Genomic DNA, 16,731 nt, shown 5'->3' with positions numbered 1-16,731 from the left:
CCGCGGGCTGGCCAATGGCAGCTAGCTTTACTGGGCGCGGCGGCAGCCAATCGGCAAGAGATTTCTTGTTTCCTGGCAGAGCGGGGTCCCGGCACCGCGGCGCTCGGTTTTGTTTGGGTCCTGGGTGGAGGGCCCGGGTGCCGGGACCCGAGGTGCGGCCTCGCTAGCGGGAGAGGGAGCGGGAGTCAGCGGCCCGGAGAGAGGTGAGGGGCTCTGCGTGGGCTGCGGACCCCGCTCCCCCTCGCTGCCCCCTCAACCCGAGCCCCCGGGGCAACGTCAGGCCCGCCCCTCCAGCCCGGCCCTCCCAGCCGCCCGGCTTCCCTCTGCCCCGCGCCCTGCCTGCGCCCCCGCCTCTCGAGGCTGGGAGGGATGAATCTGTCTCGGCCGCTCCCGCACCCCCAGACCCACCCGGCGCCGAGCCTGCCCGGGAGATGTGAGGGTCCCTCCTCCGGTGAAGGTTGAGAACCAGGCAGGACTCCAAGCAGCCCAGTTTACCCCACCCCCCCACTCCGGGGGTCCTGAGGACCGTTTCTACTCGCCTTAATTGTAGCTTGTGCAGGGGTAGGAGGGGATGGGCCCAACTCCCAAGCGCTGCCCAGAGTTGAGAGCAGGTGGCACCTGCCCCGTTGGCTCTGGCCTGGCAGGGGCTGCGCTTTTCTGGTTTTGTTCCGTGATAGAAACAGAGTAGGAACAAAGGCAAAGGGGAGCAGCGCTTGCAGGGCCTGGGGGGAGTGACAGCAGTTTGGTCAGTACTTGTGAGGACAGAGGGGTGAGCAGAGAGGGTGTCACCAGGTGAAGTTGGAAACCCCGCGAGAGTGGCCAGATTCTAAAGCTGTCTCTGAATGGCCCTGGCTGGCAGATCTGGCCTTTGGACTTGCCGGACCGTGTGGAGTCCTGTTTCCCAACTTGTCTGAGTCAGTGGGTGTTTGGTTTGGGAACAACAGAACTGTAGTACTTACTCTGAGCTCCCTGGGGTCATTTGCTGGAGGGCCACTTCTGTCCTCTAGGAGAGATGGGGGTAGTCTCAGAGAACAGCTCCCAGCTCCATGGAGACACCCCCCAAAAACGAGTTTTTATTCTCTCCTCCCCCTGGTTCTTCCCTAGCTCTCAGGGCCAGAGTGGGGCAGGAGGATGCTTCCCCGGCCCCGCCATGGAGCTGCGCTGTGGGGGCCTGCTCTTCAGCTCCCGCTTTGACTCAGGGAACCTAGCCCATGTGGAGAAGGTGGACCCTGTGGCTAGTGATGGGGAAGGGCTAGCAGGTGGGGTGGCAGCGGCCTCCATCGGTGGCATGGCTGCTCTCCCCGACTACGAGTTCAATGTGTGGACCCGGCCAGACTGTGCTGAGACGGAATTTGAGAACGGGAACAGGTATGAGGGTGTGGGGGAGAAAGGGATCGAGGGCATGTCTGTACCCCGGGGTCTGACACCCCTTTAACTACCCTTCCTGTTGCAACATCTCCTGAAAAGAGCCTTTTCCCGGTGTGGCTTGCTCCCACGCTCCCAGTAGCCTGGCTGCAGTCCCCACATGTAGTGATCAGGATTCCCCACCTGGCTCCTCAGGTCATGGTTCTACTTCAGTGTCCGGGGAGGAGCCCCTGGGAAGCTCATCAAGATCAATATCATGAACATGAACAAGCAAAGCAAGCTCTACTCCCAGGGCATGGCCCCCTTCGTGCGTACACTGCCCACCCGGCCACGCTGGGAGCGCATCCGGGACCGGCCTACCTTTGAGGTAAGTTCTCCAGGAGGAAGAGAGGGCATCTGGGTGCTGCCAGATAGGGAGGACCTTGACCTGGCCATAGCGCACAGCAGGCCAGACACCAGGTTCTGGGGTCAGCTCCCCTCCCTGACCCCCGCTGCACTAGCTGGCGTTCCAGGGAGAGAGACCTCACGGGAGCTGGCTGGGGCAGGGAGGGGAGTCGGTGCTGCCGACGGAAGGAGGGCGTGAGGCCAGGTCCCGGTGGCTGCAGTGGGAGCTGGGTTCTGACGCTGTCAGCATGTTGCGCCTTGCTCTTCCTCCTCTGCTCCTCAGATGACAGAGACGCAGTTTGTGTTGTCCTTTGTGCACCGTTTCGTGGAGGGCCGCGGGGCCACCACCTTCTTCGCCTTCTGCTACCCCTTCTCCTACAGTGACTGCCAGGACTTGCTGAACCAGCTAGACCAACGCTTTCCGGAGAACCACCTCACCCATAGCAGGTGCCAGTTCCTACTGGATCAGACAGCGCCCCTGCTGCTTCTGGAACTTGCCCCTAGAGTTCTGAACCCAGACTTAATCAATTTTCCTCTAAAATGTGGAACTTTGAAAAAGAGGTTGCTGTGTGAGCTTGGTCTCAGCATGCTGCCACCTACACTCTTTAAGCTGCCAGTTGAGGTCTCTTGCCATCCCTCATCCCACTTAGCCAGCGTTGCTGCTGTCCAGCCCACCTTTTTCATCCAGGCCCACAGAGGGCAACCCTGTGTTCAACAAGGCAGTGTATCCCTGAGAGCCACATACTGGGGGAAGCAGTTAAGCCACCTATGCCGGGCTCTGCACTCTGGCCCCAGGGAACACAGTGAGGGGCTGTAAGTCCCCACAGGTGAAGGACCAAGGACCAGACTGTATACATCCTGGGCGAATGACAAGGCCGGTCTCTTGCCAGGCCTCCAGGGACTTTTCCCAGCTGAATCTTCTTATCCCTGCAGTCCCTTGGATACCATCTATTACCACCGGGAGCTCCTTTGCTATTCCCTGGATGGACTTCGTGTGGATCTGCTCACAATCACGTCCTGCCATGGGCTTCGAGAAGATCGAGAGCCGCGTCTGGAGCAGCTGTTTCCTGACACCAGCACCCCCCGGCCATTCCGTTTCACAGGCAAAAAGGTGAGTGGGAGGAGCGTTCAGGGCACCCTTTGGCCTTCGACTCCTGGTGCTGATGGGAGCTTAAAGCTGTTACCCCTAGGCGTCCCAGACCCAGCCTCGGCCTACAACCTAGGGTAAGGGTGAGTGCTCCTACCTCAGCCACCTCCTGTCCTCCTCCCCAAAACAGTGATTCTGTCAACAAACTGACTGTGCTCTCCTTTCCACCTCAGATCTTCTTCTTAAGCAGTAGGGTCCATCCTGGGGAGACTCCATCTAGCTTTGTCTTCAATGGCTTTTTGGACTTCATCCTTCGACCTGATGATCCCCGAGCCCAAACCCTGCGTCGCCTCTTTGTTTTTAAGCTGATTCCTATGTTGAACCCTGATGGTGTGGTCAGAGGCCACTACCGGTAAGTGGCTTCCCACACCTGGTGGGATTATTCCCATTTCCCTTGTGCACTGTACCTCCACAAAGGACTGTCAGCTCCCAGCATTCCTGTACCTCTTGCACCCAACAGGGGCAAGTCCACATGATCTGCTAATGCCCCAAGAAGGGCCAAGGTCGCATCTAATGGCACTTCTGGGAGGAGTAGAAGCATGTGGGTTGCTCTGGGTAGAGTGAGCCATCCCGAGGGAACCATGGCGGGTGTGACAGTGAGCTAGGAGAGTGCTTGTGGCCTTAATGCTTTATCTCCCCGAGTCAACAAGCTGGCCTTCCAGGGTCACCTGCTCAGTTGTCTATGCGCTGTCCCGGGCCTGAGACCCGCTTCAGTCCTCGCTTTTCCATAGCACGGATTCACGTGGAGTGAACCTGAACCGCCAGTACCTGAAGCCTGATGCCATCCTGCATCCGGCCATCTATGGGGCTAAAGCCGTGCTGCTCTACCACCACGTGCACTCCCGTCTGAACGCCCAGACTCCAGCTGAGCCCCCGCCCAGCCCCGAGCCCCCTCCTGAGGCTCCTCTTTCCGACCTTGAGAAAGCCCATAGTTTGCAGACGGAAGCTCACCTGGGGCCATCGTCGGACAGGGACAATCCCGAAATGTGGACACAGGCGGAGCCAACAGAACAGAAGCCTGACAGTGGGTGGGCTGTGCCCCAGCAGTCTGCTGAGCTCAAGGAGCCAGCCCCAAACACTATCCCCCCAAAAGAGAGTGGTGTTGCTTACTACGTGGATCTGCACGGACACGCTTCCAAAAGGGGCTGCTTCATGTACGGAAACAGCTTTAGTGACGAGAACACCCAGGTATGCATCCCAGTGGCGTTGTGTGAGTTTAGGAGGCAGGCACATGCTGAAGCCCAGGCAGACCACTTGTGAATGAGCATTAAAGGGTCCACACAAGATGGCCTTTGGGGGCTTGTGTTGCAGCCGTGAAGTGCTTCCCCATGAGTGCAGGTCAAGTTGCCAGTATCATGTCTTGATTAGTGTTTGAGAACTTGGGAGGGGCAAAATGTTGCATTGGGGGTTAGCTAAGAGCTAAAAGGAGATAGAATTGTTGCTTCCTAACACCTGGAATTTATATCAAAAGATGCGAATTCAAGAAATGCTGGTTACTGCTGGGGCTTGTGCTTTGTTTTGAGTCACCTCTTCCTTGCGTCTTGCTTTTTTTGCTGTCTCGCCTTCTGAGTTGCCTTTTTTCTCCCCAAACAGGTGGAAAACATGCTATATCCAAAGCTCATCTCTTTGAACTCAGCCCATTTCGACTTCCAGGGCTGCAATTTCTCAGAGAAGAACATGTATGCCCGAGACCGTCGGGATGGCCAGTCTAAAGAGGGAAGCGGCCGCGTGGCAATCTACAAAGCCTCAGGGATAATCCACAGGTTGGGTGGATACTGGGGGACAGGGCCCACCAGGCTTTCTCAGAAGGGAGCCTCACAGTTGGCATTACTGTCTGTAGTCTGGTACTTGACCTTTTTTTGGGGGACTTTCTGGGTATCTGTTATAGGGCCACACTTTGTTTGTGTTCGTTTTCTCACAAGCAGTTCCCTTTAGACCATGTAAACTGTCCCCCATGGGTGTGTCCTGTAGTGTGTTCAGGCAAACACTGACAGAAGTCTCTGTGTCTTAGCTACACACTTGAATGCAACTACAACACTGGACGCTCAGTCAACAGCATCCCTGCCGCCTGCCATGACAACGGGCGCGCCAGCCCTCCTCCCCCACCAGCCTTCCCCTCCAGATACACCGTGGAACTATTTGAACAGGTAGGACTCTGGGGGCTAAGATGGGAGAAGGAGCCCTCACACTCTGGAAAGGCCTTGCTCCTGCTGCCTGACTCTTTCGGCCATCTGAAGAGCCGCTCACTGTGGCCATTCTCAGCATTGTGCTGCTCTCCTTAGTTGATGGGAGTGAGACTGGCCCCACATTGCAAGGTATTCCTGCGCGATGGAGTCAGGGTCTGTGCCTCTGGGCCAGTCTTCCTCACTCTTTGGGTTTGTTCATACTTTGGCTGACAAGAACCCCCATGGAACAATCCTCAAGGCTCCAGTTTTGTAGAAGACAGGAGAACAAGAACCACAGGCTTCTCTGGCTGGAAAAACCCTTTCCTGGTGCCAGCCATAAAGCACACATGTCCCTGTTCCTAATGGACGACGCCCAGCCTGGACAGTTTAGAGTCTGGCTCCCAATCTACTTGAGCTAAAAGACCAGACACAAGTTAGGGTAGCACTGAGCACACTGTAGGCCTGGCCTCTCCCTCCCTTCTACAGTAGTACATCCTGCTCCAGCCTCCCCTTACTCCCTTCACCCTTAACACAGCAACCCAGCCTGGAGGGCCAGGACGCTGAGCCAAACTGGACTCCCCCACAGGTGGGACGAGCTATGGCCATTGCAGCTCTGGACATGGCAGAGTGTAACCCATGGCCCCGGATCGTGTTGTCAGAACACAGCAGCCTCACCAACCTCCGGGCCTGGATGCTGAAACACGTGCGTAACAGCCGTGGCTTGAGCAGCACTGTGAATGTGGGTGCCAGCAAGAAGAGGGTCTCTAGAACTCCAACCAAAAGTAACAAGTAAGACCAGCAGGGTGGAAGGCAGGAGGAGGAGGGAAATGGGCAGGGCTCAGAAGTTCTAAGCCTTTTATTGCTTCCCTCCTGAAAGTAGCACATGGTGAGCATTTTCAGTTCATGTGTTGAGAATGGGATCCTGTTCCTTACACCCAAAGTGATATGTATTGGCGTAGCTGAGAATCAGACTGGGGGATTGGCATAGCTCTCTTCCCAGTGGTTGTGAATGACTAACTGGAGTCTGAGGGCTGGCACTAGGGCCTTTTTTTGGGGGATAGAGCTGCTCAGGGACATCCTGAGACCCCCATCCATGGACCTGAACCTCTCCCATCCCCGTTGGGATAGTCCTCTGTTACCTTCTTGAACCCCAAAGAGGAAGCTTCCCTGGGCATGAGCCCTGTGAGAATCTTGCCACCAACCTCCCGGACCCAGGACTAACTCGTATCTGCTTCTTCACAGTGGATTGCCTGTTTCCTGCTCTGAAAACACCTTGAGCCGGACGCGAAGTTTTAGCACCAGCACAAGTGCTGGTGGTAGCAGCACCAGCCAACAAAACTCTCCACAGATGAAGAACTCCCCCAGCTTTCCTTTTCATGGCACTCGGCCTGCCGGGCTGCCAGTCCTGGGCTCTAGCACCCAAAAGGTCAACCGGGTGCTGGGCCCTGTCAGAGGTAAGCCAGTCTGGGAGCCCCTGCAGCAGGTGTTTGGTTGTTTGGGACATTGCTGGGGGAAGTGAGAACTTGAAGATACATCCTTGGCCTGGCTCTGAGGGTGATTCAATAAAACTAGTTTGTAGCAGAATCTCCTGCGACCTTGGTGTTCCCTGCTGCATGGTGGGCTGTGCTGTGTATGACCACAGGCGTGAGTGCGGGAGCCAGGCAAGCTTCAGAGGAAATGCCAGCCAATGCAGTGCTGCACACAGACATGAGTGTCCCAATTCATGTGCAGTGTCAGTTTGCTTGGGGACAGTCGGAGAACATCCTCAGATCCCATACCAAAGCCCTGTAGCGTAATAGGATGTACATCCTGTGCATGTCCTCTGTGAGTGGACACTTCCTGGCTTAAGAGCCCATTCAGAAAGATGTGTCAGAGGGATCCCAACTGTGCCCAAGGCAAACAGCACCGCAGACAGCTTACATTCTGGGCTTGCACAGGCTGGCCCTTGCTGGCCACGGACACACTTGCAGCCCTGTCCATGAGGACCCCCGATCCTGCCTCAAAAACCCGTGTATACCAGGAATAGATGAACCTTTGGGCAAAAAGAAGAGAAAGGAGTTGGGAGTAAGTGAGGTTGTGGTGCTCCTTCTGGAAGTACACAAGCCACTAGCCAGTCCTGTGCATGGCACCTAGGTGATGATGGCTGGTGAGCTAGAGCCAGAATTCTGGTCTTAAGGTCACACTCCTGCAAGTAGCACTTCCCTGCCACTCAGCAGGGCTCCTCTATCACACAGGTCAGACTTGCTGCACTGGGGTCACAGGCTGAGGAGAGCTGAGTGTTCTCTGCTAGCTTTCACCACCAAGCACATCAATCTGAGCATCCTGTTGGCGTTCCAGGCCTCACTGAAACTGTCCTCTCAGGAAAGCACCCATCTGTGTGCTGTGTGTGAAAGCATGCTAAAGCCATGCTAATGCACATTAGTGTTCCCACTGATTTCTGGTAGAGACTAAGGTTGTTCAAGAGTGGCTTGTCCAAGATGGCACAGTGTTAAGTGAGAGTTACTCAGAATGTGTATTTATATTCTAGTAGACCTAGTTTCTCATCTTAAATCTGGACAGAGCTTTTCTGTCTTTTCTTTTTGGTCAGCCTCTCTGCTCTTACCTCACAGTTCCGGGGAATTCTTTCATTAGCATCATACATTCTTGTCTGGGTACTAGGAGAAATAGGAAAGAACCTTTTCTAGGCTGTCTCTGGAGGGTGTGGCAGTTGTGAATCAGTATTTAGTGTCGTCCTCTCTGAAAACCCCCAGTACAGAATGCTGGATCATGTCCTTGAAGAAACACATATTGTTTCTGTTACTTCCTCTGACAACTAATAGAACATACATGTAGTCAGTGATGGCTGACTCAGAATGCATTAGGGGACACAGGACAAGAAATACGTTACAAAATATACACAGTATGAATAGCTAGCGAAGATGTGCAGGATCACTGTGGCAGATAACCACAAGAGGAATGAACCAGAAATGTTTGAGTGAGGAGTGGTTTTAAAGAATGTATAGTTTGACCAAAACATTCCAGAAATGACAGCCAGGAAAGGAACAGAGCCACTGCACCAAGAGGACCAAAACATATCTAACCAGCTGGCATACCAAGGGTCAAATCCTTCAGGGAAACCAGCAGGAGAAATGTGAGAAGTAGAAGAAAGGATCAGGTGTTTCCTGAGAATTTTGGTAACTGTATGTTTGCTAAAAATATGAATCCAGGGGCTGCCTGTGAGCCAAACATAACAGCACTGGGCAAGGGAGATGAGGGCCTGGCAGGAACTGACTCCTGAGCTCATGACAGCTTCCACCAGGGTCTGCTAAGGAAAGGTCAATCCAAGTACTAGAAACAGAAGTGGCAGGATGCAGTGATGGTGGAAGAGGGACCAACAGGGCTTCCAGGCTGCAGGCTGAAGGAGAAATTATGGTGACAGGAAGATGCTGCTACAAGAAAAATGGAGTTACCTGCTTAGACCCTCACAGAAGTCATGGCTGTCTACATGCACGTTCCCTACAGGCAGAACAGAAATACAGAACAGCATCTGGACTCCAGTGTTCCCCTGGACACTCGCTCGTGCTAGGATTTGTGCTGTTTCATCACTTAAAATTCCAGACAGGAGTCCACAAGAGACTGGCCCTGCGTTGGGACAGAGACCCCAGTGTGGACTGTGCCTTTTGGACTTCTTCAGCCAGCCTTGCCCGGTGTGATCTGTCCTTTGCTGTTGCTTTGTGGCATCTTCTGGTCCACGCATCCAGTTCTCCAACCTCACACATCTAGGTACACTCCATTTTCCAAGCTAGGAGGCACTCAAAAATCTTACCTGTGAAACTGATCTATACTTTCCAGATCCCTAAATTGAGATTGTGGTTGATGAGGCTTTTCTTCCTGTGAATTTGTTTAGGTGAAATTTCCCACTAATGGATGAAAAATTATGTCACTATACATTTACTTATCCTTCATTGCCTAGAATAAGGCATTGGGCTCAGCCAAGGAGTTTCAGAAAAGATGCAGGCAGCCTAGCCAGGAGTACATAGCTCAGGGAACTACTCTGACAGGTTCTACCTGCAGGGAGCTTGGAGGGGTGACAATTTTGATGCCTGGTACCTCCTGATCTGAGTGCCAGCATCTTTTCTACCTAGTTCTTCCCAGCTGCAAAAACATGCTCAAACTACCATCTTTCCAAACCTATACTCAAGTTCCTACCCACCTGGCTCAGGGCGCAAATAGTATAATTAGCAGCTGCTCTTGTTGTAAGAGCAAGATGTCACTGGGGAATAATGCAATGGAGCCAGAAGCCTGCAGGATACTGTGCAAAACCAAACAGCCACAAGGGCCTGCTGGGGATGGTTAAACTACCTTCTCTATCTTCCAGTTATATATCAGTAAAGCAGGGCAGGGCCCAGGGGCACACACACTCTTGGTTCAGGCAAGTGCCTCACCTGCTCTCCTGGCCTTGGATTACAGCTAAAGTTCCACCCAATAACTGGAACCTATCCCTTTCTGCCTGTCTAGCAGAATCCTGGCATGAAAAACAAGATGGTTACAGATAAAAGAACCTTTAGCTATCACCTTTCTCATCCCTGCCGCCACCCCAGCTCTGTCATGTATCCAGAGATTACTAGAACTCTGCTAGTTTCTGCAGTGCCGTGGCCCAGGTATTGGGCAACTTTTGGTAGAGCAGTCGATGGCATGTGGGAAAAACGGCTGCCTCTAGAGGGAGCCTGTGGGACTTAAGGCAAGGGGCCTCCATCACTGCCACTTGAATTTTTCCCACTGCAAGCAAGTGCAGGAAGTGTCCCTGACAAACTTGCTTACTTCCCTCAGCATCTAGCGCTGTGGCACCAAATAATCAAGTAGTTGTTGGGTAGGTAAAGGGCAAGAAGTAGAGCCAAATCAAGCCAAGAGCATTTATTGTCTGTGATCACCACGGGAATTCAGTGAGCTCAGGTGTGCTGCCTGGAGGGGCACTTCCGAAGTTTTGGGGCATGATGCAGGACGTAGCTACACTTAACTGCTCCCTCAAACTGAGGCCTCGTCCATCTCATGCAAGGGGAGGTCTGGGCCTTTCCCTAAGACTGTCCTGCCACCCTCCAAATGCAGCTTATTGCTGCAGCCTCTGAACACAGCTGCTCACACATATGCCCCTGGTCCTCTGCTTTCCCCTGCTCTTACAGCTCAGTACTAAGAGACCCGCAGCTTCTCCTGTCACTCTTGTCTTCTGGGGACTGAGTGGGCATGGATAATTCCAGAGCCCAGAGTAAAAAACACTAACAGAACAAGGGATGCTGGGCTTTGTGTACACAACTCCTAGGCAGGCTGACTTCGGTTAGTCTTATAGATAGTGACTGTAATGCCATCTCTCTGCCCTACTCAACAGATCAGAGCACACCCAAATCAGACTGTCTCCTCTCCTGCAATTCTCATTAGAGCAGGATTCCTGGGATGTCTCTTGGCTTCTTTCCCACAATCCCCCACTGCTACATTTTGTTTGGACCTTTTTTACATCATTTGCCTGTTTTGCTCTATACTCTCTTGAATGTCACTAAGTTTCTCACTAGAACACAACATATGTCTCAAAGGCTTTAACATCCTTCTTCCTTGGGATGTGTATATGGTGTGCACATTATTTCTCAGATCATCTACAAACTGGGGATCTCCTCTATCCAGTTCAGTATTCTATCTGCTGCACAGTTACCTGGACATGATGCCAACATGTGGCCCAGGGTGTATCTGAATCAGTGGTGACAGCAAATGTTTCAGGTTACTTGATTATGATGGAGTCTCTCCACTTGTCCTGCTGGCATCCTGTATTAACTCATGAGCCCCTTGCACTCTGCTTGTTTCTCTTGACTCCTGTCCTGGACTCTTAATTGGTGTGCAGTGTCTCAGTGCAACCCCTACAGGTAGAGTGGTTTCTGCTTAAGACCTCTCCTTTCTTAGCTTGGCACCTTTCCGAAGTATCCCTGATGCTGCCTGTGATAATCCAGTGTATCTGGAAAAGATATTACCATTGCCAACTTTCTAGAGCTCTTGTGACTAACACGTTGCTTTTGTAGGGGCCAGCTGGCATGCTGGTATCACCACTGAAATTGTTTCTGTGAAAGTTAACAGCTTCAGAGCCTTGGTACCTGCCATCTCTCAGTGATGGAGGACCTGCCAAACTTACCAGCCTCCTTGCTCCAACCATTTACCATCTGCCATTCCCACTGGAACCCCATGTTTTAGAACTTGTAGTATGGCTCCCCAAGGGGTGGGCCAGAGAGGGCTGCCCCAAAGGATATAACCATATGCCCTTAACTTAGGTGAACAAGACAAAGTAATGACAGAATAATGTAACTCTACTTCCAGTAGTCAAAAAGACCTCACAGAGGAGACATGGGATGGAACATGAAGGATACTCAAGACTTTGGTAGAACAGGATACAAGAATCACAAAGCTGGTAGCCCTGAGGCTGTAGCAGGTGTGAAACATCAGCATCCTGCTGAGGCTGTGCAGATTGGTGCCACAGTGGGCACACCAGTGACTACTCAGCAGGCCTGTGTTCCAGAGTAATTCTGGATCTGAGAAAAGAGTGGGTGGTAAAAGCAGAGAGATTCAAACTAGGCAGACCATTAGGGAATTTGCCCCCCCCCCCCCACCAAATCTGAATGAGTTACAAACCTTTAACCTGGACACTGTCAGTGGCAAGAGATTTAAGGACTCAGGCAAATGCAGAGGTAGAATGGCCAACTGATTAAACATGATGTAAGGGAACTGGACCAGACAGATGAAACCAGGGTCCTAGAAGGTAGGTTACTCTTTAAGATGAAGAAATGAAAGGAAAGCAGGAAAAGACCAGTTTGGCCTGACCAGTTTCCCTGGTAGAAACGGGCCATGGACAGTTAGAGCTGAATTTCAGCAGCAAAGGGCAAGAGAGAAATGTGGGGGTTCTAAGAGGCATGAGAGGACCAAGGACAGAAAGATGGGGAACACTGACAGTTAAGGGGCTGGAAAAGGAGCAGTAAGACCCAAGATACTAATGAAAACAGGTGTTTGACCACACTTACTCGCCTTTTCTCTCTTCAACTCAGAGCCCAGAAACCAAGACAGAAGGCGGCGGCAGCAGCCACTGAGCCATCGCCCCACTGCAAGTAGCCTGGCCCCATCCCCAACTCCTGTTAGTTCCGGCCCAGGCTCTTCACGCAACCTGGGCTCCTGCCTCCTTCCCAGTTCACTCAGCATATCAGGTCTGTACCCACTGCCCCTGAAATGTGGGTTAGCCAACTCCCTTCTCCACCAGCCAGGGTTTAGGCCAGATTCCTGACCTGGCTCCAGCAAATGCTGTAAGCAATGCTACCACGTCCCATAGAGCTTCTTCCTGACCTGATGAAATATTCCTTTAGACCAGGGACGCTGGCTCTCTTCCTGGCTTCTCAACCCCCTCCCCAACACCAGTGCCTTTGGATAGAAAAGCTGGTATTTAGACTTTGTAAAATAAGAAAAAAAGTTAACATTGACTTTTTTGCCATATTCTAGACACTGCTGCTTGATGCACTGTCTTCTTTAATCCTCATTCTGACAGTTGAGAAACTTGAGAGCTTTTTCCACCTGCCAAGTGTTATTTTCTCAAGTTCCCTGACTCCAGGAGCTGGGCAACCTGAGACTTGGAGAATGAGAAAGCGACAGGCCTTTGACCTGTCATCACTGCTAACCGTTAACACTCACACAAAGCCCAGGCAGTCTGCTTCTCCTTTTGAGTTGTATGAAGAACTGGATGGGAATGACTTCTATGATTCCTCATTCGTAGTTACTTCTAACCTGCTCACTCTCCTGAACCAGGGCTGGGAGGAGCTGACTCTATCCTTAAATGTTTATCCATGTGATCGGAGCAGGCTCGAAGGTCTTTTACACTAGTTAGGCTGGAATGGATTCTAACTCTTGTCCAAGTTGCTCTTCTACCCTTGGGGACTTGACTGGAGTCTCAGCCAAGGGCATTTTTATCTCCCAGGGGAACCTAGCAATGTCTGGGATACTTCTGTTTAGTAAATGGTGAGGGCTCAGGGGAGTAAGCATCAGAATGGTTAGTCTATGGACCTGAACATCTTACTACAGACACTCCCCTCAGCTGAGTTATGCAACCCCAACTCTTGACAGTGCCAAGGGGGAGCAGTCCTGATCCAAAGGAAGTTCTCTGCTCTTTTCCATGGCCCCTACTCTGATCATCAATTTCCTGTCTTCTCTAGGAAACAGTTCCTTCTTATCCTCGGGGGACAAGCCAGAGGCTGTCATGGTGATTGGGAAAGGTCTGCTAGGGGCTGGAGCTCGGATCCCTTGCATCAGGACACGACTGCAGGTAACTTGGAGCCTTCCCCAGCTGCAGCCTCATAGCTCTGTGGCCCCCAGCAAGGCGCTGGCCCTCTGGGGAGTGGGAGGGACGTTGCTCTGCACTGCTTCACAGCCTCCACCCCTTTCCCTACCAAAGCTGCTCTGTGCCCACGTGCCTGTCTGCCTGACATCCCACCCATCCCCACCAGCCAGCTGTCTTGCTTGCTTCCAACCCATGTCCCTGCCAGACACACACCAGGGCCTCAGGCCGCTAGCTGTCTTTCCCTGCCCCTGCCCTTAGCTTCTCCTCTCTTTCTGCCCAGACCTGTCCGAGGAGAGTTTCCGCCAGGAGGGGGCCCGGATTCCCCAGGTAACACATCTGGTTGCTGCTCCTAGGAACAGTTCAGAGCCCATGCTAGGTCAGCTCCAGTTAGTACAGGCAGCAGCTGACTGGATGGCACCACTTGAGGCTAGATGGCTCTTGCCCCTTTCCACATAGTACTGCTTTATTCAGCCAGTCCTTGGAAGTTAAATAAAGGCCAGCTCCTTCGGCCACACCTAATTATGAAAGACAATGAATGCAGTCAAGGCTGCATCCAGAAGTTGTCTGGCTGTTATCCTGTCTTCCCCTCTCAACCAGTCAACACAGAGGTCCTAGTTAACGCCTACCCCACGGAAACTCTAGAAGCAACCTCAGCGCAGACAAGCATGGGGCAGAGTCCAACCTCTCAGCCTCCCCCTGTCCACACAGGCTAGGCCCAGGCTGGGCCGGGGCTCCCCGCCGCCTCGCAGAGGGATGAGAGGCTCCTCAGGCCCCCCATCTCCTGCACCCCGGACCAGGGAGAGCAGTGAGCCGGAACCCCGCTCTGCTACACCAGGGTGAGCACCAGGCCCAGCCCTCATTTCCTCCACCCCACATTCCCATTTCTGGGGGATAACTGTCTTCTTTCCCTGCTCCCTTTCATCCCTGAAGACTAAATGCACTTTCAGGAAGAACCCAGTCCCCAAGTTTTTTCCCCCACCACAGCCTCAACTATAACTCTTAAGGGACAAAACGACTTCTAGTTAGGACCTCCGGCCTAGGGGCTGGCTGGGCCTAGCAGCAGCCCACCATGCAACCATCAGTCTGCACATCCTTACCCCACATCACCCAGCCTCTCTCAGTCCCCAGGCCCTCAACAATGCTAATGGACCAGAAGAGGGGCAATTTCCACACACCTGATCACTCTCTCTTCTCTGTTGCAGGCTGCCTCAAGCCAGGCCCCCCCGGCCCCGCTCTGCCCCTGCCTTTGCTATTTCTTGTAGCCTCTCTGACTCCCCATCCAGGACTTGCCACAGCGGGGGTCCCCTGGGCCAACCTGAGGTTTGTTTTGCTCCTAAATCCCCTCCACTCACTGTTTCTCCCCGGGTCTGATGATGCCTTTACTTCCATAGGCAGGGCACAGCCCCGATGAGGGAACACGGTGGGAAATATGCTAGTCCCTTCCTCAGCTTCTGGTTCCACTCCTTGGGATACCCAAGGCACTGCAGACAGGACAGCTAGGGACCTGTCACCCTCTCCCTCCCTCCACGGCACAAGATTTTGGGACCACAAAAATACAGAACTATATTTTTATATTGGAGGGACACTGGGGAAGAAGCAGGGAAAAAAAAGGCAGCCCCTAATACTGGGCCCTATTCAAGTGGCAGCTTCCTGTTCCATAGGGTTAAGGAAGACTTTGAGGAAATAAAGTTGTTTGGAAAAATCCAGGTGTAGTTGCTTTGCATGTCGTGATGGGCGGAAGGGATGAAGTGTGAAGGCCCCTCACCCTCCATCTTGCCTCAGACTATGTCCTGGAGCCCTAGAAAAGAGGGGGAGAGACTTGAGGTAAGGACGATGCCACCACTCCTCTCTGCGGAGTCCTTCAGGCCAGCCCGTGGCCTCAGGGGGGAGAGGACGGGTCACCTCCCAAACCCTTGCCCCCAAGACCCGAGGCTGGGAGCGCGGGGGGCAGGGCTGGCACCCCACTCCGCGGAAAGGGGCCCCGCTCTCCCGGGCTGGACCTTAATTACCTGCGGGCGGAGAAAGCGCCACTCTCACTCCTGCTTCTTGGGATTGTTGACGGCCACGTAATGATAAAGCACGACCAGCAGGAAGAGCGACACGCCCAGCATGTTGGCGAAGATGGCGAGCTGCACGTCCGTGATCATCCTGCGGGGCGACAGGCTGAGCCTCGGACCTTCACGACCCCGCCGCCGCAGGGTCGGCCCGGCTCGGCCCCGCCTGCCCGCCTGCCCCGCCGCCCGCCTCTCACCTGACACGCTCGGCTCCAACACAACACCGCCTCCGCTCCGCACGCAGGTACGCGTCCTGGACAGGAATGTCGTCGTGCCAGCCGCGTCCTAAACCAGCCACTTCCGGCTGTGCGTCGCTATCGGGCCGGCCTCTCTAGCCCCGCAGTCTCGCCGGCCCCAGTGCGGGGGCGGGGCGTGCCGCAGGGGCGGGGCGTGCCGCAGGGGCGGGGCGTGCCGCAGGGGGCGGGGCGTGCCGCAGGGGGCGGGGGGGCGCACCTCCGACCGCGAGCCACACAGCTGGCTGCAGCTGTCTCGGCCACGCTAAGCGAACCCGCTATGGTGGCGGCCGGCCTGAAGTGGGCTTGGACGAGTGTGTGGTTTCTTCGGGGCAGGCGGGAGATGGCCTGTCCCGCAGGCTTTGGACCCACCCCCGCCCTTCCTGCTAAGGCCCCTGTGATGCTATCCACCCTTGCTTCCCGCCCCAGCTCAGCCCGGCCCAGCCAGGTGCTTCCTTTGGGTACTGCCCTGGTTGTCCTCACGGGGATGGGAGTGGGAGGGGCTCAGAATGGGGACAGGGTGTCCTTCCGACAAGGCCGCATTCAGACTTTTGGACCCACAGCCAATCAAGTGGAAGGACCCTGCCCCTGCTACCTCCCTTCCACCGCACCCCTGGTGGTGGGCCTCGGAAATTGGGCGGACCCTCCGGGAATCTAAACCTTCACCATAGGACCTGGGCCAAATGGGAAATCACCCCCGGATGTAAAGGAGGGGCAAAGGGAAGATGAGCCGGGCTGAACCCTAGGGTCACAGGCTCGGGGCCGGAAGCAGAGGGTGACTGCGGGAGTGGTTGGGGGGTCTCTACCAGCGCGCCCAGCAGCCCTCTGCCCAGCGAAGACCTTCCCCCGCCTCGCTGCTGGCTCTCCCTAGCTTCACCATAAAAGGGAACGGCACGGAGCCAGGCTGGGGCGGGGTGGGAGGAGGGGCTGGGCTGCTGCTGCGGGGCTGTCAGGGGTAATGCAAGCCAGTTGCTCCGCGATGGAGGGGCACTAGGACTCAAGGCAGGCCAAGGTTTCTCTGAGCCAAAGAAAACTCCACAGGAGCTGCTGT

General features: G+C 54.2%; 2 protein-coding genes across 4 annotated transcripts; one reads left to right on the top strand and one right to left on the bottom strand.

Moving 5' to 3' along the window:
- Positions 1-46: 46 nt before the first annotated feature.
- AGBL5 (AGBL carboxypeptidase 5) lies at positions 47-15,095 on the top strand. 3 transcript variants are annotated; one of them, XR_009245999.1, is made up of 16 exons: positions 47-203; positions 1,105-1,368; positions 1,561-1,732; positions 2,033-2,196; positions 2,683-2,860; positions 3,070-3,248; positions 3,628-4,084; positions 4,490-4,659; positions 4,908-5,043; positions 5,648-5,850; positions 6,304-6,515; positions 12,117-12,272; positions 13,269-13,378; positions 13,674-13,720; positions 14,102-14,229; positions 14,596-14,734. XR_009245999.1 is itself a non-coding variant. In XM_058668151.1 (15 exons), exons 2-15 carry the CDS (start codon positions 1,151-1,153, stop codon positions 14,762-14,764), a joined length of 2,652 nt encoding a protein of 883 aa, XP_058524134.1. In that variant the 5' UTR covers positions 47-203; positions 1,105-1,150; the 3' UTR covers positions 14,765-15,095. The 3 variants fall into 3 exon arrangements, 2 of the variants coding, with proteins under 2 accessions (XP_058524134.1, XP_012781673.2); XM_058668151.1 differs by lacking the exon at positions 13,674-13,720 and having other exon boundaries at positions 14,596-15,095; XM_012926219.3 differs by lacking the exon at positions 14,596-14,734 and having other exon boundaries at positions 14,102-14,230.
- OST4 (oligosaccharyltransferase complex subunit 4, non-catalytic) lies at positions 14,948-15,544 on the bottom strand. The gene is made up of 2 exons (XM_004582664.3): positions 15,403-15,544; positions 14,948-15,191 (listed from the first exon to the last, which is right to left on the bottom strand). The coding sequence occupies exon 1, from the start codon at positions 15,538-15,540 to the stop codon at positions 15,427-15,429; it is 114 nt and encodes a 37-aa protein (XP_004582721.1). The 5' UTR covers positions 15,541-15,544; the 3' UTR covers positions 14,948-15,191; positions 15,403-15,426.
- Positions 15,545-16,731: the final 1,187 nt, after the last annotated feature.

This window comes from Ochotona princeps, chromosome 8, assembly GCF_030435755.1.
Source record: "Ochotona princeps isolate mOchPri1 chromosome 8, mOchPri1.hap1, whole genome shotgun sequence".
Taxonomy (NCBI): Eukaryota; Metazoa; Chordata; class Mammalia; order Lagomorpha; family Ochotonidae; genus Ochotona; species Ochotona princeps.
The sequence above is the reverse complement of the archived record's forward strand: the minus strand, read 5'-3'. Positions and strand labels throughout refer to the sequence as shown.